Genomic DNA, 24,402 nt, shown 5'->3' with positions numbered 1-24,402 from the left:
AACAGAGAGAACATCAGCTTTTCTAGATTTTACCTTAGCTGTGAAATTACCCCAAATTATCCTGCAGCTTCACCCTGGGAACACACTTCAGTGTGTGCTCATTTACACCCTCCCTGCTTTTATATCTAAGTTTATTACAGAGGCTGGAAATTTTCCTATGCATTGGAGCAGCAGCCCAAAGCACTTACAGTCTCAAGGGAAGGCAACCAAAGCAGGGGAGAATAGAGCTAGCTTGTAATCCATAAAAAACAGAGCCATGGAAAGACATTTGCCAAGAATGGCCAACAGTGGGAGATGAGCTCACACCTTCCAAGACACTATTTAGTGACTTCACAACACAATCATCTGTCCTCTCCTAAATCTGTAGATTTTTTAGTAATTTGGATGACATACCTCAAGTGCATACAATTTCATGATTGCAAACAGAACAATTGCTTCCCAAGATCTTCATGGTTTATATTAATAGGATATTTGTTTCTAAGAACTTAATGTAAATTGCCAGTTTAATACACAAAGGAAATGCTGCACTTTCCCAAGCTCTGCACTGATGAGTGGGGAATATTTTTTTTATTTAGCACCCACAGCAGTCTTCTTGCAAACCGAAAGTCTACAAATTCCTCCAACTACAATAGAAATACATTGTATACAATCCCTCCTGACAGGCTGTGTTAGAGGGTAAAGTCCTACTGCTTCATTACTCCAGCAACTGCTGCTCATGCCAAATGCAGTGTTGTTTAATAGCACCAAGATAAAAGGACACAGATGCCAGCTCAAAAGAGGACATAAAGACTCCAGAATTGATAATTATATCTCAATGTGCATGGGATGGACAGAAATTAAAGCTGCAGGGAGAATGACCTGAACTGGAATTTGGCCATAATTCTGGTGTTAAAATAATTTTCTTTACTCACTCCAAGGAATTTGTTTTAATCATTCATATAAGAGATCATTCCACCAAGAGCCCATCACACCCTTGCACAACCCTGGGTCTTCTGACTCAGAGGAAAAACTCCCACCTGCTGTCTCACCAACAGCAACTTTAGTGGCATCATGGATATCCCCCTAATACACCAGCTCAGTTCTTCAGGCATGAGCACACCGAGAGGAGATCGAGAGAGGCTTAAAACGGATCTCTTCACCCTTGCTCCCCTCCCAGCCACGTGTAAAGCTCATCTCCTCCTGGAAGGCAAGCTGTGAGTGCTGCCCCCCGCGCTGGGAGCAGCGGTACCTGCTCGGCGTTCCTCTGGGACTGCAGGTGCGAGTGCAGCCGCCGGATCAGGGGCACCCCGTTCCTCGCCTGCCGCTTCAGCAGCCAGTAGTTGTGCAGCCTCTGCATGAACTGGTTCTTCCTCTGCAGGGAGAGCCCACTGCAGATCTTGTTCAGCCTGAAGGAAGCACAGGGTGTCATGGAGCCAGCTGCAAAGCAATCATGGCTTTGCAGAGCGCAGCGTCTCCTGATGAAGCTTTGCAGGGTTGTGTCAATGCTCACTCTGACGTACACACAAACTGGGACAATCTGGGATCTCCTCACATGCAGACAGATGTGCCCCCTTTTCCTACTGGAGGGTCCCACCAAGCAGTGGCCACAGCACAAAGTATGGAATCATCCATTCAGCTCCAAGCCTTAATTTCAAAATTACTTCCCGTGTCAAGAACCTTCCAGGGGCCGTTTAAGTTTGATGTTATTAATCTGGAGCCTGGGAAATTAATTTGACAGGAGTCCAAGAATAACAGATCACCTATTTTAACCTTTGCTTACCATTCTTATCTTACACATGGTGCCTTATCAGCCTATCTGTTAAAATAGACACATCAACACACCTCCTAAGGCACCAAACAAAAATTCAGCACTACCTAGTTCTGCATGAGGAGGAGTTAAGAAACTATGGAATGAGATCTCAATAATTTTAATAATGGGATGACCCCTACCTGCCTACCAACCTGTAATGCCTCAAGTATTTTAAAAATGCCTTCATGGTAGATGGGTATTTTCTATTAGGGACCACCTAAGAGTCTGCATTACACAACAGCTTGGGATGGCTGCTCAGCAAAGCCAGAAAACCACAGTGACACTCAGAAGAAACCCAGCCACAGGTTATGCTGCAGACACTCTGAAAACAGCTATTGCTAAAGCCTTGACTGAAGATTCAGTGTTTCCAAGGTCAACAGTGAGAGGGACTGAGTCCTTAAAACAGACCCTGTTCAGCTACAGCTGTCCAACTCCTTCCCTAAACCTGCAGCACTCACCTGTAAGAGGGAATTTGTGCAACGGCCACCACAGGCATGGATGAACGCCCTTTGGTCGTGTCACTGGGTTCCTTTTTGATCTTTTGCTTCAATTTCACTTGGTTCTTCTTCACAGACCCTTTGGGAGGGCCAGAATTGGCTTCCTCCTCTTCCTCCTCCTTCACAGTGACCTCCTGCCAATCACCACCAGCAGCTGGACACCCTCTTCTCACCGTGCCAGGCGGGGAGTGGCTCTCACAGTAGGCAGTCTTGCGCACGGTGAACGTCGTGCCGTTGATGCTGGTCTCCCTCATGGGCTCAATCTTCATGAAGAGCCCGGCTCTCTGTGCACAGGTGACGTGGAAGGCAGTGTAACAGTTCACCTTGTGGCATTGGATAGCAGCTCCCATGCCCTTCTGCTTGCAGATACAGCATGTGAGCTTCCACCGAGCTGGAGGGATGTTATTGATCCCTTCGATGGGCTCCAGGAACACAGTGTTTGCAAAGCAGACCTCTGGGATCCAGATGGCACAGACCACGTGAGCCCAGCGGCCGTCGCTGGTCTGCTTGAAGGCTCCCCCTTTGTTTGGGCAAAGGACACAATCCACAGGGCGAGAAGGGGACTGTAAACAGCAGCGGCAAAGCCACTGCCCCTCAGGGATGTAGGGCACACCGTAACACTCCTGGTGCACGGCCAGATTGCAAATGTCACAGAACAGGATGACATTGCTGTTGTGACACTCATCGTCCATGCAGACACAGCAGAAGGCATCCTCATCGATGAGGGACTGCTGAGCCCCGCTGTTTCGGCTCTCAAGGTACGACTCCTTTTCCAACCGATCCACCAGCAGCTCAAAAGTGTCAGCAGAAACTGTCCCATAACCATCAGCCCTTCTCTTCTCATTGACCATCTCCAGCCATGCCAGATCCTCCTCATCCATGTCATACTCCACTTCTACGTCGAGGTCCTCGGGAGGCTTTTCAATATACCGGTAGTAGGCAGCAGGGAGGGGAGGGGCATCTGGCTGGCTGAAGGAGTCCACCACACGGAACTTGGGCTGGGGCAAATGCAAAGATATCCCCGGCGCATGTTTGGAGCAGGACTCCTTCTTCTTGCCTTTGGAAGGTGTTTTCTTAGATCTGGAAGTGAAGAGGGGCTGCTCACTGTTCTCCTTGTTGCTGTTGCACTCGGTGATGTCCTGGGCTGTCAGCTCGTCCTCGGTGATGAGCTTCAGGGGGTCGTAGATGCTGATGCGATGGAGCCGCCCGTCGATGTCCACCTCCACGATGCGCTGGGCCTGCGCGTAGGTCAGCGTCTCGCGGGTGGGCGAGCACTTGAGGCTGTAGGGCGAGGGAGAACGCCTCCCCTCCAGGTGCTGCCGGCACCTCCTCCGAGGCTTCCTCATCCCTGTGGTCCAGAGACCCTGGGACACAACAGCACAGAGGACAGGGTAAGACAAGGAGACAAGCGAGAAGCAGCACAGACTGAAAAACTCACTCAATGCTGCAATAGTATGAATTCCTACCAGACACTCCAGTAACTTCAGGCTTCCCGAGTCTTTACACCTCAGATACAGGCAGGTTTTGATATATCAGCCATTTCTTGCAATGTGTATCAGAGCACAGCACCCTCCAACTTCCTCTATTTGCACCTCAGATGTACATTCTACCACACCACCAGTGAGAAAACCTCAAAATAATTTGACAGCACAATATACAAACAGTCTGCTGTGCATCCAGATCAGCAAACCATTCAGATCCCCTGAAATTCAAACAACATTGTTCACATCTTCTTGCACCATTTACATATCAAGCTCACACAAACCAACAAGTTCTCCTCTGCTCTTTTGCCTGTGACTTTTCATTTATATTCCCAAATGTGCTGGTTGTTTTCCAGGTGAAAAGGAATGCACTATTCGGGTCTTATGAATGCTATTTCCAAATTAATTCTTTTTTTTGTCAGCTCCAGATGAGAAAACTAATGGTTCTCCCTCAATCCAGGAGGGAGCTCCTCCAGGTTTCACAGCTCAGGGCTGCCACCACCAATCCTTCCATTCTGACACTGCAGATGCAAAGTCCCATAATGAAAAATCATCCTCCAGCTTTGCTTTTCCTTCTGTCAAGGGTCACAAACAGAACCAGAGGATGAACTGAGCAATGCAGCAGAGACAAGATGTGAAGCCCTTCTGCTCTTCCACGAGGAAGCAAAGAAGGATAAAAAGGCAACAAGCAGCATGGATCTGAATGGACTTACAAGCTCTGGCGTTAGCCCCTCTGGAGCCACAATTCCCATTCATCCACCTGAGTCACCTGGCTATGGAGAGTCCACAGGGCTCCAAGCAGGAAAGCAGCAAGACAGCTCCCAGCACCAGGAGCCGTGAAATGGCATTTGCTCAGAGCCTTAACAAAAAGCCCCAGCCAGCTCTGCCCGCACAAACTGCTAATCAGCAAGCCAGATAATTAGCTGAGAGTCGGCTGCTGACATTAAGGAGGTGCCTGTCAGAGGGGAGCAGAGGAGAAGCCTGGGGAGATGGTCTGGGGAAGGATTCAGACATGGTGGCTGCAGCTCAGAGATCGGAGGGTGAAGGAGGGAGCTGGCAAGAGGGAAAGCAGAGAGGAAGCCAAGTGAGTAATGCAAGAGAGAAGGGCAGAGTCAAGGATGGGAACATGACTTATGGGAATAAACAAGCTGAGGCTGAAAGAAGTCAGAAAGGAGACAAAGAAAAGCAAATGTAAATTCTCTGTGAGAAGATAAGCCAGCCCAGAGCTTATCTGTTGCTATGCAGAGGCCTGAACCAGCACCTCACCCTTATTTAAAGCAATCCACGCATTCAGTTCCTTTCTGTGGGACCCACAGACAAGGAAACACATTACAAACCCACTATTTGTACTCAGCCAATGCAATATTTGTACTCCATGAAGGACATAGTTCCAGAAACTCTCAATTGTGTGCCACAGCATGCAGCATCTCACAGGACCAGGACCTATAAGAGGTCCAAGCTTATTCCAGAAAGAAGGAGCAAATTCCAGGAGCTATTTAAAAAACACATCTGTAAGATAAAATCAATGGATGCCAGAGGAAAGAAACAACCGAAAGCAGTTGCAGTCCCCTCTGCACCTTTTGCCAACCAAAACACCAGCAAAATTCCTGCTGCCCTTGACAATGTCCCTTCATGTTCCTGCCACATCTGTGCTTGCCCATGGTCCCCTCACACTCCTGCCAAGGGTTTATGCTCCTCACACTGACATTGATGCCTGCAACGAATTGTGTCGGTGCCCAAGACATGTGACAGAGCTGCTTGCCTTGGCACACGCAGAGATCTCGATCTTTATCAATGCCCTGGTGCTGCTGTAACCAAGCCAAGCTGATGGAGATGCAGGGCCCCTGAGAGAGGCCCTCCCTCTGGAACAGGCAGAGCACGAGACGGGCCATGGGTGAAGTTTCAGGTATAAAGTCAGGGCTCGCCATGAGCGGTGTCAGATCTCAGCAGCCGCTGAGGGAACGGTGACATGCCCTCAGCTGTCAGGCACTGTCGGGAGCTCCTCTCAGGAGCTACCCCGCGCACCGAGGGCTCCCTGAAGGGAACTCCAGTAGCAGCCAGCGCTGCGAGCCAAGGCACGGCAGGGACCCGGACAGGAACGAAACCGTCCCGGGGGGAGGAGAAGGCGATGAACCCGCGGGACCGAGCCGCGGCCGCGTCTCCCCACGGAACGGCCACAGCCTCCAGAGACAGGGAGCGGGCAGCGCGAGCGCAGCAGGGCTGCAAGGCCATTGGCTGCCGCCGCCGTCCATCACAGCGCCAGCACCAATCGCAACGCGAGTCTCCGCGGGGCTAACGGCGGGTACGCTCGGCCCCGCCTGGGCCAATCGCGTGGGAGAAGGTGGGCGGCGCCCCCGCCGCGCCGCGAAGAAGGGGGGGCCAAGATGGCGGCAATGGGGGGGCCCGGCTGACACGGCGCTGCCCGTTCCCCGGCCCCGGGCGCTCTCCGCCGCTGCCCCCTCCTCGGCGAGGGATCGCGGGCCGCTCTCGCCGCACGGAGACGGAGCAGGGACGCGGGAGAGGACCGCAGGCTGCGGCGCACCGGCCTCCCCCAGCTCCTTCCCGCCCGCCCGGTCACCTTCCCGCGACCCCGGCGCGGGGGTGTGTGAGGGAGGAGAGACCCCTGAGGGAACGGTGTCGCGGCCTCCCGCGCAGAGCTTTACCTGGCCGGCTCGGCGCGCCGCTGCCGCGGCTTCTCCACCGTTGCCGCCGCCTCCTTTTGGGGGGAAATTTTTGTTTTTGTTTCTCTTTTCCTTTTTTTTTTTCTCTTTTCCTTTTTTTTTTTTTTTTTTTTTTTTAAATTCTCTCCGCCTCCCCCTCCCCTCCCCCCTGGGGCGGACGGGCTCACCCAGCCGGCGGCGGGAGGGGAGGGCACAAGATGTCGGCTCCGTCCGCTCCGGCTCCTGCCGCCTCCTCAGCGCCGCCTCCTCATTGCCGCCGCCGCCGCCGCCGCCGCTTCTCCCGCCGCTGCCGCTCCGGCCCCGGTGCCGCTTCGCCCCCCACCACCCTCACCTCCCCCCCGCTCCCCCCCGGGGCTCCAGCGCCCCCGACGCTCTCGGTGCTGTGGAGGCGGGGTGGGGGGGAGCAGGGGACACACGCTCAAGATGGAGGCGGCGGCGGTGGCGGCGCGGGCCGGCCGAGCGGCGGGGAGAGGCGGCAGCCAGCGGCCAGCGGGGGAGGGGGCTCCGCGCTCCGCTCCCCCCGCGGGCAGGCACCGCCCGCCCCTCCCCGGTGCCTTCCCACACCCGGGCCGCGCCGAGCGGGAGGCCCCCGGCCGCTGCCGGGGGGTCCCTCCGCGCTGCCCGCGGCTTGGGCGGGGGTCGCCGCTGCCGGTGCTCTCCCCCTCCGTAGCTGACCAGGCAGCACCGGGGAGCCGCGGCCTCCCGGAGGCCGGAGCGGGCTCGCCCTGTGCCTCGCCTGCCCCCCGCATCATCCGCGGGGTTGGGGTTTGGGAGCTCGGGTGTAGATGTACTGGCTGTGAGTGGTACCTCCCCCGGCAGGCCACGGGAAATTAAGTGGGATTTTTGTCCCTGGCTTGTTTGGGGTGCCTTGATTTTGCAGCCCACTTTTTTTTGCAGGAGGCGTGGGGTCCCAGGAAACACCCTGAAGCATGGTCGGGTGCCAGAGTCCAACCCGGCCACACTCCCAGAGAACCTTTGCCTGCCACAGTTAGTCTACAAGCAACATCAAACAAACAATGTAAATAGCGAGAGCCCGTATTTATTTTGTAGAGTAATATTTCAGATGGCCTTTTCACATGCAGAGGTGTGACAGGCTGGAGGGACAAGCAAGAGAGGGACTGAGGGGATTGAACAAGGAAGAAGTTAAGTTAGCAACTGAGATAAGAATTTAGATAGGAATTGCAGAGGCTCCCACACTTACTTTTTATAGAGCATGCCACATACTTGAGCATATGTGCGTTCCACCTCCCACTCTGCGCAGAGTATTGCATAATATCACCATCTGAATTTATAGAATTAACTGTTTTAGAAGGAAGCAAAGAATGTTGTTTTCCCTCATTTACAGTCCAACTGGAGATCTTTTGTCTCTTAACGTATGTTAACCATGGAATCCAAGAGCAGCTAGTCTGTGACAGTCTGTTTTGCAAAGTACTCAGGTTGGACCAGAGCTGTTGCAGCTTGAAATGCAAAGAGAAAGATGTGACTTACTGCTGAACAGTCTTTACATATCCCTTTGAAGTATTTACTGTGTATATATGGTATATACTTTTTTACAGGTCTGCTATTTACATATCAAAACTTGAAAATAAATAAAAACTAGTCTTTTTTTTTTTTTTTTTTTTGCTTGAAAAATATCAAGGATTTAGAAATAAATTCCCAATAAACTCACTGATTTACAAAGGATCTCGCCCTCAAAAGAACAGCTGTATAACAGTATGGTCCTAGCCACAAAGGATAAAACAAACCCTAAAACAACCTGGTTAAACAGTATATAAAATAATTTCAATAATTGATGAGTGTCTTCAAAGGCTGAGAGGACTGGGTTTCTTCAGCCTGGAAAAGAGAAGCTTTGGGGTTACCTAATTGCAGCCCTTGAGTACCTGAAAGGAGCCTACAGTAAGGATGAAGAGAGACTTTTTACAAGAACATGGAGGGACAGGGAAAGGGGGAATGGTTTCAAACTAAGAGGAGGTTTAGATTGAGTAATGGGAAAAAAATTCTCTGTGATGCTCGTGAGGCACTGAAGCAGGTTGTCCAGGGAAGCCGGTGGCTGCCACATTCCTGGTATTGTCCAAGGCTAGGTTGGATGGAGTAACCTGCTCTAGTGAAAGGTGTCCCACAGCAGGAGACTGCAAACAGATGTTAAATCTCTTCCAGCCCAGGACATTCCATGGTTTTTCTTCTTGAAGTGGAATTTTAACTGGGTTTTACTTGACTTTTTTTTATTATCTTTTAATATGACCAGCTTTTGCAAACTCTTTAATTTTTTACCTTAGTTTTGAAATTTTATACTCTTAAATTTGCACTGGAATTAGTTTATTATAATTACATTAGGTTCACTATTAAGAACACTGGGGATGACTTGTGCACAGAGATGTCCAGACATCTCTGATGACTGAGGGCCATGTGTTACAACATCAAAACAAGTTATACATAATTTCACTTTATATCAAAGCCGTGGAACTAACGTGTTATTTGAAAAGAAAGTTCTGAACTTCTCTCAACTCCCAGAGGCACAGCTTAATTCAATTTAGTTGCTGTCCCAGTTTTTAAAGGGTGCAAGTGCAAAATTAGTTGCTTCAAATGAAAGCAACAGCCAGGATACCTCAAACAGAGTTGGGCACCCTCATTCATATTACAGTTTTCTTCATGTTTATTCAAGTATATAATACATACTTTAAAAGGGAAGCGAAGTATCATTTAAAATTGAGAGATGACCTTTTTCTTTGATTTATGAAGCTTCAAAACTGACTTATATTTGTATCTCTTTTTGGCTGTTCTGCTGCTGTTTTCTTCAGAATTGCCAAAATTAGAGCAATTGCTATACAGGTCCTTTGTGCATTAAAGGTTAAACCCTGATATCTCAAAAGTCATAAGCCTCAGCTGCCATGTATTTTCACTGGAATTTTATACATATATTTATAACACTCTTCAGCCTCACTAACATCAGAGAGGTCACACAAGCACCCAGCACTATCTCCTCAGTGGTTCTTATGTTTTTAATTTCAATGTTCTCTAATTTTAAAACATTTTTTTCTGTCGAAGTGTTCTGAAGACAGATCTGAAAGAATGGTTTGTGGCAGGAGGATATTTAGTTTTCCAGCCAAACTTGGCTAAAAGAAGTTAACTGACTTTCATGTAACAGCAAATCAATGAGGGTTGCAAATATACTAACCCTTCAGTACTATTTAATGGAGTACATTCCGACAATAAAGGAGAGCTGACTGAATCAGCTGTGAGCCAGCACCAGCTGAACATCATCATTAAAAGCTGTGTAAGCTCATGGGCTCAGAAAATGGCCTTGTAAAGAGAAATCAGGCAAAACATCCCCTAAACTGCATTCACCTGGAAATTCTGATGTTTCCAGTGTAGATTTGGACTCGATCTTAATGACCTTTTCCAACCTGAATGATTCCATGATAAGTACAATTAGTGCAGCGAGTGTCCATCCTTTCTGGGGGGAAAGCAAATTACTAGTGGCTATTCTGGTCTTCATTCAATCTTTCATGTCTTGTTTCTTTCAGCTGAAATAGAAAAACAGCCATAATCACGTTTCCAGCCAACACTGCTGACCCATGATACAGGAAAAATGCAGAGGATTAGGAACGCTTTCCCTGGTTGCTCAGGCAACAGCAAGACATGGGAATATGAAAAGGTATTACCATCCTTTGTACAGAATCTCACTAGAGTTCTCAGATGTGTTTATAATTTTCTATGTTTTTCCTCTTTCCATTGTCACATACTTAAAATATTAACATTATTTGTTTATCTGCTACCTAGAATGTGAAAATGTTAAATATAAAAACAGATAACATGTCTTTTTCCTACAGGATAAAATAAGTAATTTGCTAAGTGGCTGTGGAAATTTTCAAAATTATGCACTGAAAGGTTTCTAGGTGGTATCCAAAACACAGCTACTATTATCTGTCTTTAAAAATCCTCTGATTCTGTGGCATCTCTTAAGAAAATAAAATAATTCTTCCTTCATCTTCTTTTTCTTTCCCATTTACATGTACACCTAACAAATAGGCCCCATAAAGTTGCAACTTCACAGACCTAATTAACTGTCAAACTTACAGAGAAAGATTGTTTCTGAAGGCTTTATTTTCCAAATTAAAGAAAGATGTTTAGAAGTCAGAAATTAATGTAAGAATAGCAAGTAAATAGTATTCCAGGTTAGACATCTGTAAGTTATCTGAGACAGGCACAAAAATGCCATAAATATATCTGTGTAAATTTATATAATAGAAACTTAATACAAACAGTAAAACATATTTTTGGCTGGCCTGATTTATGGAATTTTGGACCACTTAATGGCTGAGGGATTTTTATCACTTGGTTTTGTGTTTTTAAGAATGTAAATTATACTTGTAATGAAAGGAATGTCCATGAATGATGTGTCAGTGTGAGTCATCAACCGGGCACTGCGTGCACCTCTGCATGAGGTAATTTCTGCTTTGACTCACAGTGTCTGTCAGGGTCACACACCCCCTCTCGGTTCTGGTGCTGATTTTGAAGGATTCCAGCCTTGGCCTGAGTCACTGGCTCTGTCAAGCAGGTGATTTTCAAATTCCTTTCAGGAAATGTCAATAGAATTTCTCCCCACCTCCCCCTTCTGGCAGCTCATTGCTGTTCATTGAAACGCGTCCTCAGATGCTGTAGGAGCACTGGGATGGTTGGTATGTACAGATACTCTTTCCACTACCAACCTGCTACATTTTCTACTGTCTATTTTGAGTTCTTGGATTATACATACCACAAAAAACCAAATATACATACACCTCCAGGGTTCCTGAACTTACAGAGCACCTGCTCCCCATATTTGTTGGGGTATTGGGTAATCCTTTTGCAGAGTGTTCTGTCACTGTATGGGTTTGGTGGGTGAATGAATGAAACCAGAGCATGGAGCCCACACAGCAGCTGTTGGGATTGCTCTTGCAATTTCAGAGCATTCAGGGTAAGTGTAAACCTACCGAGAAACCCACTCCCTGAAACTGGCTGTATACTCGGCAGAAAGACTGATGCTGAAGATTATGTGCAATCCCTAAAACAAGTGAGACTGATGTTTGCAGAATCTGTGTACCCTACTTGGTTATGCTCACAATTGTTCTTCTCACACCTATTTGTATCACATGTCCCCAGTGCCTCTTCATGCTTGTCCTCTGCTCAGACAGACAATTCCCAAAGGACATTTTAAATTATTTCTACAACTATCCAAGTCCCTTTTCAACTACCAGCAGACTGCTCAGTACATTCCTTTATTGTGAAGATGTTTCCTCCCTCAGCCATCATTATTGAGACAGAAGACTCTTCAGGTTTACCTATCCCCTTTTGAAGGAGGGCAAAATGATTAAGAAATACCCTACATTCCCATTTACTGTGGTTCATGAGTTCTGTCTGGATGGGTTCTTTGCCCTAGCAGATGACTTTGACTTTAGAGATGACTTTCTGAAAGAAAGATCTCTACTTTAAGGGTCACCATAGAGGTACTTACATTTATACGAGACAGAGCTTTTAAGACTTCTTTGCCTCTCCATGTCCAGGGTTGCATGTAGTCAGGAGGGCTTCACCCACAGCCCTGAAACATCTCCCTGTGCACTCACAAACACTCACCTGGACAGCAACCCTCTGCTGCAAAGCACCAAGCCTCATTTTACCCTGGCACAGGCAGCTCTAAACATCTGCAGCTCTCTGAGATGTTGATGGCAGCTGCAGAGGGCTTCTCTCCAACCTCTGTTCAAGATTATGCACATGGCAGCCAGGTCAGATTCAAAAGCACAGTATTCCAGCTGCAGTTTGACAGATGGAGCTAGAACTGCCTTCTGCCATTCAAGGAAGATTAAGGTTGTTCCTTAGCAAGAGGAAAGGATGAAACCTAAACTCATCAAGCTGTGTTTTTCAGGACAGAGGCAGCAGAACATTACTGCATCTCCCTAGCACTCTTCACAAAAGAGTGCTGCATAAGAAAACATTTAATTTCCAGGGAATTGAGGACACACCACAACAGCTCTGTGCTCACTTCCCCTACCTAAGAGAGGAGTGAAGCAAAGGCCTTGTACATGACCCAGACAGATGCAAGCCAAGAGAAACCTTATCATCATGGACCATCTGTGCAGCTACAGCAGGCAAACATCAACACCATCCTATCAAAAAGCTGCAGTCACTGCAGGGTTATCCCCAGTGCTGCATGCCATGAGCTGCAACAGGGAGGCAGCCAAGCAACATGACATCACTGCCCAGTTACCAGTGAAGAGAGACCAGAAAATTCTGGAAATGTTGCAGTTTTTCCTTACTTGTGGTCTCTACAGCAAAACTGAAAATTACTTAAGAAGAAAATTAGAGAGTACTGAAAACAAACAACCTGGCTAAACCAAACCAAACCAAGTCAGCAGCTATAGAAGAGAGGGGGAGTTGAGAATTCTGTATGTATTACTGAGGTCAAATACCTTCTCAATACTTTTCTCCAGTCCTGGGGACTCTGTGGTATGAGCTCTGATACAGAGAAGGCCCTTGGCTCTTGGCACATATCCCTTGGGATGGACTTTGGAATGATTGGCTGAATTTGCCTGATCACCCTAGGGAAGGTATTGCAGTCCAAAGGTGTTATCACAACGAGCAGCTGTGCCTGCACTATCAAGTGACTGTATTGGTAAGCTGTGGATCTGCAGATCCTCAAGTTTCAGCACAGGCTGGAAAACGTCCTGCAGATCCATATTCATAGTAACTTGTGCAGCTGCTTGGGACTCCCAGTCCGTAGGAAGTGGCCTCTAATTCCCAGGCTTTGTTTGCTGCTGGCAGTGAGGAGGAGACAGCACTGATCAAAACCCAGGGATGAAATAATCAGGGGAAAAATAAGAAAAGAGGCAGTGGCTCTTTGGAGAGGAAGCATCTGAGCAGAATTGTGTGTATAGGATGAGAGGATGAGTTTATCGCTGCTCTGAACACAGGGTGATCCCCTGGTGCCCTGGAGCTGACACCATTCCAGCAGCCTTGCTCTACTGGGTGCTTTGTGACTGCTCAGGGAAGCAGGACACAGCCAGAGTGAAATCAGTTAAGGTCTTGTTATGCTGAAATTCAGTATTTCTGATCCTTCTGCTTAGGACTCCCAGCCAATTTTACCTTTTTTTGTTACCTCATCCATAATTAATGTATTCAACTCTGTGCTTGAAAAGACTAATGAGAATGAAACCCATCCTCTCTCAAGTGGACAAATATAGGGGGGAAAAAAAAGGAAACACCATGTAAAATTCTCTCAAAGTTTCAACAAGAATATATTTGTCTTTTATGTTGAAAATTGTCTGGGGTGTTTCCCCTTTATAGAACAAAGTCCAATGCCCACAGCACAGTGTCATCCTTGTGTTGGCACATAGAGAGAGGTCCCACAGGCCAAAAGTTGGCCACCAGCAACGCAGTGTGGAATGAATCTGATGTCATCAAGGAGAACTGAATCCCATCCACAGCTGCACCCATCGCTATAATGACATCCCACTTCTCTTCTTTGAATCCTTCCGTGCAATGGGACTGAAGGTCAAGATCTCCTTGTAAATGTGCTCTTGAAAAGCAGAACAAAATAACCATTAATGTGTGATTTTAGAGGACACAAATAAAAGTTGGAGTGTTGGATGTGCAGAAAAAGGCATTTAGTGGCAGCTGAAAGAGACAAAGGAGAAAGAAAAGTCTGTCTGAAGAGCTGGAGGGATCTTTTGATGAAAGCAAGGGATCTCTGCACTACCATGAGGCATCAGCAGGCAATCACAGCTTTACTCAGCATCTGTACAGGAAAGAAAGAGGGGTAGGGAAGTCCCATGCTAGACAGGAACCTCAAAGAAAATCAACTTCTTACTTTTCCACTCCTCTATTGAAAGCTTTTCATGTTCCAGAGAATCATCATAGGAGTGTTGTGCCTCTGTCTCCTCCTCGATATCTCGGAACTGGTCGAAGTAGGGGTGAGCCAAGGCCTGTGTTGCCGTAAGGCGCTTTTCCACATCCAGCTGCAACATCTTGTCCAGCAGGTCCACAGCTGTAGAGGATGGGAACAAGGCTAGGCAAGGTGCAGGGGAGCACAGGCACCCTGTGCTTGAACCCTGCAGGAGTGGCACTGGTATTTCCAGTGTTTCATCTCCAGACCTGAGCAGTGAAGAGAATCCTCAACCTGGCCAAGGCAGCAAGGAGCTCCCATCAGTGGGGATGCAAAGTCTGCCCAACAACAGCCTCAGGGAAGCTCTTACTAACACAAGTTAAATTGTGCAGAAATACCAAATTAGACCTGAATAAGCCTTGCTGCACAGATTGGGCTGCAGAGACATGAGGAGTAAGCCAGTAACCTCAAGATATTTTTCAATTTTAATCATTTGCTTTCATTCAGAGACCTGAATCTCAAAGGAGTCTTAACATGAGTAATCTGTATAAAAACATAGAAACCTATACATCCCTGGTAGAGAGGAGGGCAGGAAACTCAGATGCTGACTTGTCTGTCAGTCCCATTCCCACTTGGTTTTATCATTTTAAGACTTTCTTTCATTCAGTTTCTAGAAGAGTTTTGCTTGCTCTCACCACTAACCTATGTGGGAAGAGAGCTCTTTCTAAGAGACTAATTCTTACCCTGAAAATTTCACATCAGCTGTCTGTTAAATATTGCTAGATCCAGGTATTCAATGAACAGTTTCTACACTGTAGTTAAAAATAATAATAAAAAAAAAAAGTAGTAAATGGCCAAGAACAGCAGAACATAGCCATTGTAATGCCAATAAAAGATAATTCTGCTTTTAACTGATACTTTCCTGAGGAAAGGCAGGGGCACAAATTGCAAGGGAAAAAAGTAGCAAAAAATTATGAGAAGGAGAAATAAAGTTGGGTCCGTGGCAGTCAGCTTGCCTCCCTTCCAACTGTGAAAACTCATGAGAAATGCTGGAGATTACTTACCCTGAGGATTTGCTTTAGGAAAAAGCACAGACAAATCCTTCTTGGGGATTTTAGGAAGAGACTTGATATAACTCTTCGCCTGAAAGAGCAAGGAGAGCACAGTTACTGCACGTGGACAGGTGTGGAATACAGCTCTCCGTCTCATGGCTCTGATGAGCAAAAGCAAATGAAGAGAAGAGCAAAGCATCCCAAATATGTCCCATTTCAGCAAACAGTTTACAAGGAACTGTTTTTATCGGTCAAGACAGAAAAATACTTATGTTTTAGGAGCCAAGCAGAACAGAGAAAATTGGTTTGCTGGGGCATCAGGCACCTCATGTGGGAGTCCCTGCCAAACACAGCCATTCCCAACACAGCACCGCGTCCATCAGATGTGCCACCAGCACAGAGAAATGCTTCCCTTTCCAGGGGGAAAGGCTGCTGCTGCACTTCCCTGCTGCTGTGGAGGCAGCACCTCTCCCATGCCAAACACAAGTCAAGCTCTTCCCCTGACACCTCTGCCACAGGAACTTCCTTACCGCTTTGTCCTCCAGCTTCTCCAAGAAGTCCTCTCCTGGATGCCCTGTTACTTTCAGGATCTGGGTCAGTTGATCCAGGTCTGGCAAGCTGTGTTAAAGATCAGCCTTTGAGGAGCAAACCCCCACCCCAGCTCAGCCTGCGAGAAGTGTACGATTAGCTCATGATACAAACCCACCACAGTCACACAAGTAGAGATTCATTAGACTGGCAAAAAGAGCTCTAAGCCCTTCTTCCTGAAATGGCATTTCCATCAATAGATCATTTTCCTGGCACAACTATGCCAGGACACACATCCATGGGCTTGGAAGGATATGCAAAGCTTTGGGAATGGAGCTGTGGCCACAGAAGTTTGAACAGCTGATGAAGAACCATGCCACCACAGAGGTGTATTTCTGATGTCCCCTTCTGGTTTCCTCCCCAAAAAGACTGGTCTTTGTGATTACCTCCTGATAAACCAGACTGACACCTGTTTTTCTCTGTAGCATCATTCATAAAAACCCTTCCACACACACACTAAGAATTATTACTCTGCTGAGGCAAAAGGATCAGCTTGAAAGGATACAGTCTTTTCCTTTAAAGAGTGTTTTCCCAGTCAGCATTTCTGCCATGATACAGCCAATAGACCAGATATCCACTGTTCAGAGAGAAAAAGAAGGAAAAAGGAAGAAAATAAAATTTTAAAAAATCATTTAAAAGGCAGCAGTGGTTGCTGGGGCTGTCACTTTTGCTGTTGCTTGTAGCAAGCACTGATTTAAATTTCATTCCCTCCCCCATTCCTCTGTTTTTTCTATGCTGCTAAAATCTCTGCTTTCATCATTTCCTGCAAGCAGCAGCACTGGGAGTTGTGCAATACCTCTGGGACCTGCTCTGCTCCAGGGAACACTGACAAAAAAAGAGGAAAAACAACTGGACAGTTCTGTGAGATTTGAGCCAGCAGGATCCCCCAGCTCATCACCAGGGAGTCACATGCTGGGGCAGGGCTGCTCACCTGTGTGGTTGTAATGCATCCAGTTCAGGATGACTTCTGGGGCTCTGTACCACCGTGTGACCACATAGCCAGTCATCTCAGCATCAGCCTGTCTGGCCAAGCCAAAATCCAAGATCTGCAGTGCCAAAAGAAGAATAAGGAGAAGGGAAGGTAGGAGATAAAAGAGAAATCCTATGGGCAAGTGAGACTCTACTTCTAAGAGAAAATGGAGTAGCTCCAATCAGATAATAACAAAGCTAAACCACAGACACCCATGGGATGGTTCAAAGAATTAATATGTCTTAATTCCACTGTAAATTGCAAGCCAGCTGCAAAACCTGTTGTCATGAGAAGACCCTGCTAAAGGATCAGTGCTTTGTGCTCCCTGGACGGTCTCTGCCTTTCTTGAACTTAAGTTTTGAGTCAGTGTGCTTTATTGGAGTTGGTCTGTGACCTGGTGGTGAAGGTGTGCTCCCAGGTCACTACAGCTCACCCTTTCCTATAAGAGCACCTTGCAGGTGACACAGCATGGCCTCTCCCTCAATGCTGCAGATGAACAAGCTTGACCCAATCTTTATGGGCAGCAGAGCCACTCCCTGAAATATACATTACAGAAAATGCATGCTAGAGCGCCACACCAGCCAGCAGCAAGCAAACCCTTCAGAGCAATCCTGAAAATGACTTTGTCTGGAATCACAACCACAATGTCCATAAGAACCAAAGGGCAACTGCAGCTGAATCCAGTTACCCTTCAGGGATCATTCACCTGCTCAAGCATTGCTCAGCAGTGCTGAATTTCTCTAGGAAGTCATTACACATTGCTATCCGTGGGGATTACAGTGACAGAAGGCTCATTTGAGGTCTTGTGTCCTGATTCAGCAAGTGACATCAGCAGGGGAGTATTTCCCACTGCTGCAGCCGCCAAGGAACACAACGCCTGGAATGGTGGCTCAGGGGGAAGGAGGAAACATGACAGTGCCAATTTCCTGCTGGCAGAGCAGTTCCTCCAGGAGCTGATGTGCTGCAAAGTGCTGCTTTGCCACCTACCTTCAGCTGGCAGTCTTCATTCACAGCCAGGTTACTTGGCTTTAGGTCCTACAACAGACAGGAGCAGAAAAATTGGATGATTCAAGCTGCAATGCATCAACACAATTCTCAGTTGAACCTCTGCTTGCCTTTGATGGGGTCGCATAACACCCCAGGTTCAGTATCAATGCAGCAAATGACTGAATAAACACCATGCCTGCTATACTGAACAGCATTAGATTACTATTTTATTCTTTTCTGAAACCGTTTTAATTCAAAAAGCATCATAAAATGCTTCTCAGCTCATTAGAAGACACAGCATTTTCTCAAAATGCCACACAAATTAGCAAATCCAAACATATATGGGATGTAGGATGGAAAATAGAGCAGACAGGATGGAAAATAGAGCAGACAATGCTATTAGTGAAATGATGGCTAGGAATTTATTAACTTTATGACTATACTGTGTTTCTCAGACAAAAATCAGAATAAGAACACACATGAACTTACCCTGTGGACAATGCCAGCTGAATGAATATACTGCAATAAAAAGAGGAGCCACAATGTGATCACCAGCAGACAAAATTTTCTGTTCTCCAGCAGAGAAATGAGAGCTATAAACAAGAACTTGCTGAGAACAAACTTCTGCAGCCTTCTACAGGTCCCTGGTCCCTAGGGAAGCAGTTTGAAAGAGAAATTTCTGCCCCAAATTACTGTCAGTATTTACAATGATATTGCCAGTCTAAAGAAGATGCATAGAGGAGAAGAGGAGGGATGAAGCAATAGCTCCTCAGAGCAAGTGCAACAGCTTCAAACTATCAAAGTCATCAAGGTTACAGCAGATGACATGAGAACATGGTTGTTTTGGGTGTTCAAAAATAATCTTGGCCCAAAACCATAAAATTGCAAAACTGACTTCAGGGTTTTTAGCATACCAGTCAACCCTTCTGTGTGTTCTTTCCCTCTTTATTTAAACACAAGGTAGCAGTGACTGGGGGAGAGGGGTGATTGAGGTGAACCCATTGATGCCTGTAAGCCACTGCTGTGACTCCAGGTGAAGGATGTGAGAGGACAGCTGGAAAGCTCTGTCTCTACATCCCAGAGTTTGCAGGAGCTCCTGCTGCTGCCAGTCTCTCCCTCTCTGTGCAGAGTTTTGCTAAGGGTTTGGGCAAGAAGCAAGATGGAAAAAACATCCCAAGGCCTGTGGCTGCTGATTACTCTGATACCCAGCTGATGTAAGCAAACACTCATTTTATTGTTGTGTGCTGGAACAGGAATGGTTCAACAGCCAATACCTGTTCTGAGGGGATGCCATAAACTCCCCACATCCTCCTGTACAGTATTGGAGGGGAGTTTAGTTAGGGTCAGCCCAGAGGTGACACACAGAGGAGACACAGGGAGTCACTAAACTCCTCCAGACCCACCTACCTTCAGCCCTTTCAGCATTTGGTAGACCAGGTACTGGATCTTTTCATCACTGAATTCATGTCCCATGATCTTTTGTAAATCTGTCCGCATGTATGGCATCACCAGGTAGCTAAAAGGCAGTAAGACAAGGCCCTGAGTCTGGAAGAAAAATGCAGGGGACCAGGCTAGCCTTGTTCTCACTTTGGTTTGCTTTTCTGGCTGTATAACTCACTGTAAGGAAGATGAGTTGTTGTGACAGTTCCTGGCTAACTAGCACATCCTTAAGAGAAGTTGGAATTTCAACCTGTTCTGAAAATTGCTCTTTCTCCTTCTCTGAAATCAGGTATCTGAGGTCAAGTAAGAACAAGGATCTTCAGGATCCTGAATTAGTTTAGACCTCAAGTGAAGTTCAATTTTGTACAGCCTTTCACCACCCAGGAGCTGAAACGTCTTACACAGCAAAGGAGCTGCATTGGCTCCCAAATTTGTCATTGTAATGTTCTCCAGCCCTGCCTCAGAAGACAACATCCAGCTTTCTTCAGTACCTGCCTGCTGAGGCTGCTAATTGATGGTCTTCCTGCAGGAGCTGCTCTGAGAACCTTCACATGCTCGTCCTGCAGGCTGCTAACACTCAGCCATCAGCCAAACCCCAAACCCAGGCACACACTGCTCATCTGCAGTGATGGGGAAGGAAAAAGGACTTGTCCAACATGACCATGAACACAGAGGGAAAATGCCAAAAAAATTGAGACTAGCCAGAATCAAGAGGAAAAGAAGGACAGATCTTTCAAATTCTAAGTTTAATTGCCCTGAGGCCTGATGAACAATACTTCTCCCATTCTGAGTGCAGCCCCTCAGCTCAGCAGTCACACAGTGACTTGGATCACCCTAGGTGTGATGCACCATGGAATGTAACACATCCTCATTGCACAGGTTGGTCTGTGCCTGCTGTGGTGTCCCAGCTGGGAGCAGGGGTGGGATCTGTTTACGTGTTCTGGGTGTGTCAGCCATGGGAGCTGATGGGTGCTCTGGGTTCTCTGCGTTATTTGGGGATGCCTGGATTCTAATCTGGTCCCTTTGCATCTCAACCCTCTCTGTTATGCTGCTGCTAAGACACAGCTGTCTTGGAAAACAGTTAAGTCTATACAGAGCAAACAACTCCAGACTTACAAGTCCTGGAACCCATGGTAGGAGGCAGTGGAGGTGAAGACATCAAGCAGCCCAATGACCTGAGGAAGGAGAGAAGCCCACATTTAAATCTGGAAAGCATTTGCTGTGCACATAGCACTTATCACCTCTCCATTGGCACACGTGGGTGAACACAGAAAATTCCATCTGAGGAACCCAGGGACTCCTCACTGATGCTGCACAAATGTTTTCCCTCTTACTAATACCTGGGCTCACCCATTACACACCTGCTCCATCCTGAGCACAGCAAACAGGTCACAGGTAAACCCTGAGACAACCTGCACATACCAAATGTCAATTAAAACACAGGTGATGCCACCAAAAAGGACTTGCTCCCAGGTATCAAGGAAACACCTCTTGTGTCAGCAGGAAGAGGAGAAATGGGCACTCACATTCTCATGCTGCATGTGCTTCAACAGCATCAGCTCTCTGTAGGCTCTCTTGGCAAAGATCTCTGACTGGAACGGGCGGCACAGCTTCTTGATGGCCACTTTCTCCCCCGTCTTCTTGTCTATGGCCGAACTGCAGCAGGCAAATAAAAAACCAATCTGATGTTAGTAGTATGTTTTAACAGATTCTGCAACCCGACAGGTCATCTCCTAGAGAAGAGTTGATTCCTGTGGAAGGACAGCAGAGAAAGGTCCTTTGAGGAGCTCAGTGGAGCTCTGCACACAGAGGTGTTACCCTGTGTGGCTTTGGCAGCCTGTGCTCTTTGAGGGATGAGGTTGGACACCAAGAAAAGCATGAAGGGCTCATCTTTATTCCCTTCAACATGCAGAAATGAGCTGGAGGTAACAGAGATGAAAGAAAAGGGAAACACAAATGCTTAAAGGTCAGAATTAGTTCTAACTGCCTTCTCCTTCCCTAATGCATGAAGATAAGGGAATCAAGATATGGAAATTTCTGCTTTGCCATCTGCTTGGAGGTTGTTGTCTTTTAGGGCAGGCCAGCTGCCTTCACTGTATTCTAGAACAAAGACAGTGGATGTCACATGTTGAAAACACTGCTGCAATTAATCCTGCTGTGTTCAGAATCCTTGATTACATATTCGCTTCTGTGTAAGAGCAGGTCTGGCTGAAAATGAGACTATTCTCTGAAGCTGATGAAAACCTGGTACAGCAGCCATTGCTGCAGCATGCTGTGTTATTCCTGCTGGCCACATTGGCTGTTTGCAGCAATTCCGTGACAGCTCCTCTCCCTCTGGAGGCTCCTTGCTCAGATTGCCAAGGAGGGAAGGGAGGTCCTCAGACAGACAGCTGTAATTCAGGATTCTCAGTGGTGTTTTCCAAGGGTGTCTCAGCACCTCCTTGACCCCTCCCAAGAGGCAAACAGATGACAAAAAAGGTTTTTCCTGCCAAATCCCACAGTGAATTTCCAGAGCAGTTTCCACTGCTTTGGAAATCCCCATCCCATCTCCCAGAGGAACAGAAGAGCTGTAAATCATCATGTTCGATCCCATGGCTTCCAGCTGCACCCTCCAGCCTTGCAGTGACAAATATTGAGTCAGGAGAAGCAAAGGAAGTGCAGGAACAGCTACACAAGGCAGCTGAAATGCTGAAGGTGCTGCAGGGTGTCCTAGGAGGACTCCCAGTGAAGTTTTGTCTCCGTTCCAGGACTTCAACAGATGTCAGCAGAGGGGACAGCACTGCGTAAAATTTTTGGAGGAGCCAGGAAAATAAGAAGAAGGACTCAGACCAGGGAGTCAAACTGCAGAATTCAAGGCAGATTTCCCAATCTGAGAGTGTCCTCCCAGCTGCTGACCTACAGAGCATCTAACCCCAGCACCCAACACAGGAGAGCTGCTGGTGGAGCTTCAGCCTGCACAGCACAGCCCAGAGCCGATCCAGTCGATGCAGCTGGGAGAGCCCTGCTCTCCCCAGCACAGATTTAGTGAACAGATGCAGTCTGGGGTGACCTGGGGCAGGCAGAGCTGTGTCCCTGTCTTGGCTGGCAGAGAGCAGCAAGACCAGCATTGGAGGGGTCAGAAGATTCTTCTTTCACACTTATACTCAGCTGGAAGCCAAATCACTACAGATTCTGGCAAATTAATAAGGGCAGAAACAAGCCTTTGCTGTTTCTCCTGAGTTACTTTCTCAGCTGCTCAAGAAGGTGTAAAAGCCGCAATAGCAATTTTTCCCAGCAATTCCCAGCAGAGGACAGCAAATCCTAACTCCACATTTTCTGCCTCAACTTTATACAGGAATCGGCATCGAGTCTTCCTGTCTGAGCTCTGTCCATTCAAAACCACCACGCACCCCCGGGCTGCTTCAACCTCCCTTCTTGAGAGCTCCAGAACAGCCGAGAGTTTTACAGGGACCAGTACAGATTTCTTTTGATGTTTGTTTTATTCATCTGGGCAAGGAAACTTGAAAGGATTTATCTCTTCCTTTTTTTTTTTTTTTTTTTTGTGTGTGTGTGTGTCCCGTCTTTATTTTTCTTCCTGATTTTCTTTGTGATAAAAATCATAGAACACTGTACAAATAAAAATTAAAAGTCAAGTCTAATCCTGCCTGATTTTGCAGGACCTACTTAAGAATCTAAGAAGCATAAGTGCATCTGGGCAGCCTGAGATGAGTAAGTGCCTCTCTTTGGAATTGGAAGCTAGAAAAAAAAAGGACAAAACCTGGACACCAGGGTTTCAGGATTAGTGCCAGTAGCAGGCCAGACTTTGCCCAACACCTATGAAGAGGGACACACCTTTTTTTTTTTTTTAACTTATTTTTAGCTCAGCATGTTATGAAATAAGGGCTCTGTTCAGATACTATCAATGGACTGTTTCATATTTAACCTTTCAGGTTGCCCATCTCTGGTTTGTCAGTGCAAACCCAGCAATGTCTGCCTTGTGCTTGCTCTTGCTTCAGGCACCTTTGCCTGGCTGAATAATTAACAGCAGCTCCTGCTGCTCTCTTGTAGGCTGGGGTTTATCATCAGTCTTGAAGGAAGACCCGGTCTGTTACTGATCCTGGTTTACAATCATTTCTATCCACTTTATGACTTCAAACTGGAAACTGTATCAGTGTAGGGGTTGTATTGTCCAGCTGCTTCAGCCGCCTGGTACTGAGCAGCGAGGACACCCTGATCCATCTCCCCCCTCTGGAATCGCCAACAAATCTCTTCCAGACACCCAGGTATTCCCCCGCCTCCAGCCTGTGCTAGCAGACAGGAACCTTAACGCAAGCTCGAGTCCAAAGCAGCTCAAAATCTGCCTGTCCGCAGTGCCGAGGTGACTCTCGGCTGCCCTGGCACCGCTGCCCTGCCCGCTCTCTGCCCACCCGGGCTGACCATTCGCTTCGGGCGAGCGAGTCTCCAGCCGTGCGCTGGAGCAGGAGACAACCTGCTCCCATCACACATGCAAATGTCCTTCCTTAATGGAGGGGTGCTGCCAAGCACCTCCTCGTTTTCCCCCCGGCACGGAACTTCCAACACCCCCAGCCGGGGCGGTGCGAGCAGGACCCCACTCACCACACGGAGCCGTAGGCGCCGGAGCCCAGCGGGTGCAGGGATGTGTATCTCCTGGGCAGCTCCCAGAGCGTGTTGTTCACCTCCTGTCTGTAAAAGCCTCTTCTCCTTGCGATGTTCATCGCACGACGGGTGTGGGACAGCCACCCCCCCAGAGTAGTGGAGTACGCGAGGGCTTCTAGGGTGAGAGCGGGACAGGGAGGCTTCCTGCGCTGGTAAAAAAGGCTCTAGCGAGTTTCCTTCTCTGTTTCAGCTGTTGCGAGCGTGAAGGGACATGTCTTTGGGCCCTCCTCCCTCCGCCTCCACATTGGCAGAGGTGAGGCATCAGGTTTCCTGACACGCCTCGGTGTTGTACAGGTGCCTCTGGGCTCTGCTGCAGAGGGGGAACAGCCAGCCCCGCTCGGGCACGCCTCTGGCAGCCCCTGTCATCCACAGCTCCCGCTCTGCTGCTCCATCAGCCGAGAAA

At 47.6% G+C, this 24,402-nt stretch overlaps 2 protein-coding genes and 1 long non-coding RNA gene across 6 annotated transcripts in view; 1 reads left to right on the top strand and 2 right to left on the bottom strand.

Moving 5' to 3' along the window:
- The window catches only part of BRPF3 (bromodomain and PHD finger containing 3), a 17,466-nt gene extending 10,706 nt beyond the window's left edge, over positions 1-6,760 (bottom strand). Inside the window, exons 1-4 of one of the 2 annotated variants that reach the window (XM_077789087.1) lie at positions 6,616-6,760; positions 6,431-6,483; positions 2,248-3,650; positions 1,229-1,385 (exon numbers count right to left, since the gene is read on the bottom strand). In XM_077789087.1, coding sequence (XP_077645213.1) covers positions 1,229-1,385; positions 2,248-3,632 — 1,542 coding nt within the window. In that variant the 5' untranslated portion in view covers positions 3,633-3,650; positions 6,431-6,483; positions 6,616-6,760. Of the gene's footprint in view, positions 1-1,228; positions 1,386-2,247; positions 3,651-6,430; positions 6,536-6,615 lie in introns of those variants that run through there. The other variant, XM_077789086.1, reaches the window with a different exon arrangement.
- Positions 6,139-19,325, top strand: LOC110473467 (uncharacterized). Of its 2 annotated transcripts, XR_002465875.3 has the most exons (4): positions 6,139-6,368; positions 7,346-7,466; positions 9,973-10,103; positions 16,720-19,325. It is a non-coding gene; the product is annotated as an uncharacterized LOC110473467 (long non-coding RNA). The 2 variants fall into 2 exon arrangements; XR_002465876.3 differs by lacking the exon at positions 6,139-6,368 and having other exon boundaries at positions 7,112-7,466.
- On the bottom strand, positions 13,696-24,402 carry MAPK13 (mitogen-activated protein kinase 13). 2 transcript variants are annotated; one of them, XM_021536016.3, is made up of 12 exons: positions 23,940-24,399; positions 20,870-20,999; positions 20,460-20,518; positions 19,311-19,419; positions 18,393-18,422; positions 17,904-17,951; positions 16,878-16,992; positions 16,452-16,523; positions 15,889-15,968; positions 15,371-15,449; positions 14,292-14,468; positions 13,696-14,000 (listed from the first exon to the last, which is right to left on the bottom strand). In XM_021536016.3, the coding sequence occupies exons 1-12, from the start codon at positions 24,056-24,058 to the stop codon at positions 13,921-13,923; spliced, it is 1,098 nt and encodes a 365-aa protein (XP_021391691.1). In that variant the 5' UTR covers positions 24,059-24,399; the 3' UTR covers positions 13,696-13,920. The 2 variants fall into 2 exon arrangements, with proteins under 2 accessions (XP_021391691.1, XP_077645214.1); XM_077789088.1 differs by lacking the exon at positions 13,696-14,000 and adding an exon at positions 14,200-14,219 and having other exon boundaries at positions 23,940-24,402.

This window comes from Lonchura striata, chromosome 30 (genome assembly GCF_046129695.1).
Source record: "Lonchura striata isolate bLonStr1 chromosome 30, bLonStr1.mat, whole genome shotgun sequence".
In the NCBI taxonomy this organism is placed as follows: Eukaryota; Metazoa; Chordata; class Aves; order Passeriformes; family Estrildidae; genus Lonchura; species Lonchura striata.
This window is presented reverse-complemented; position numbering and strand designations above follow the sequence as displayed.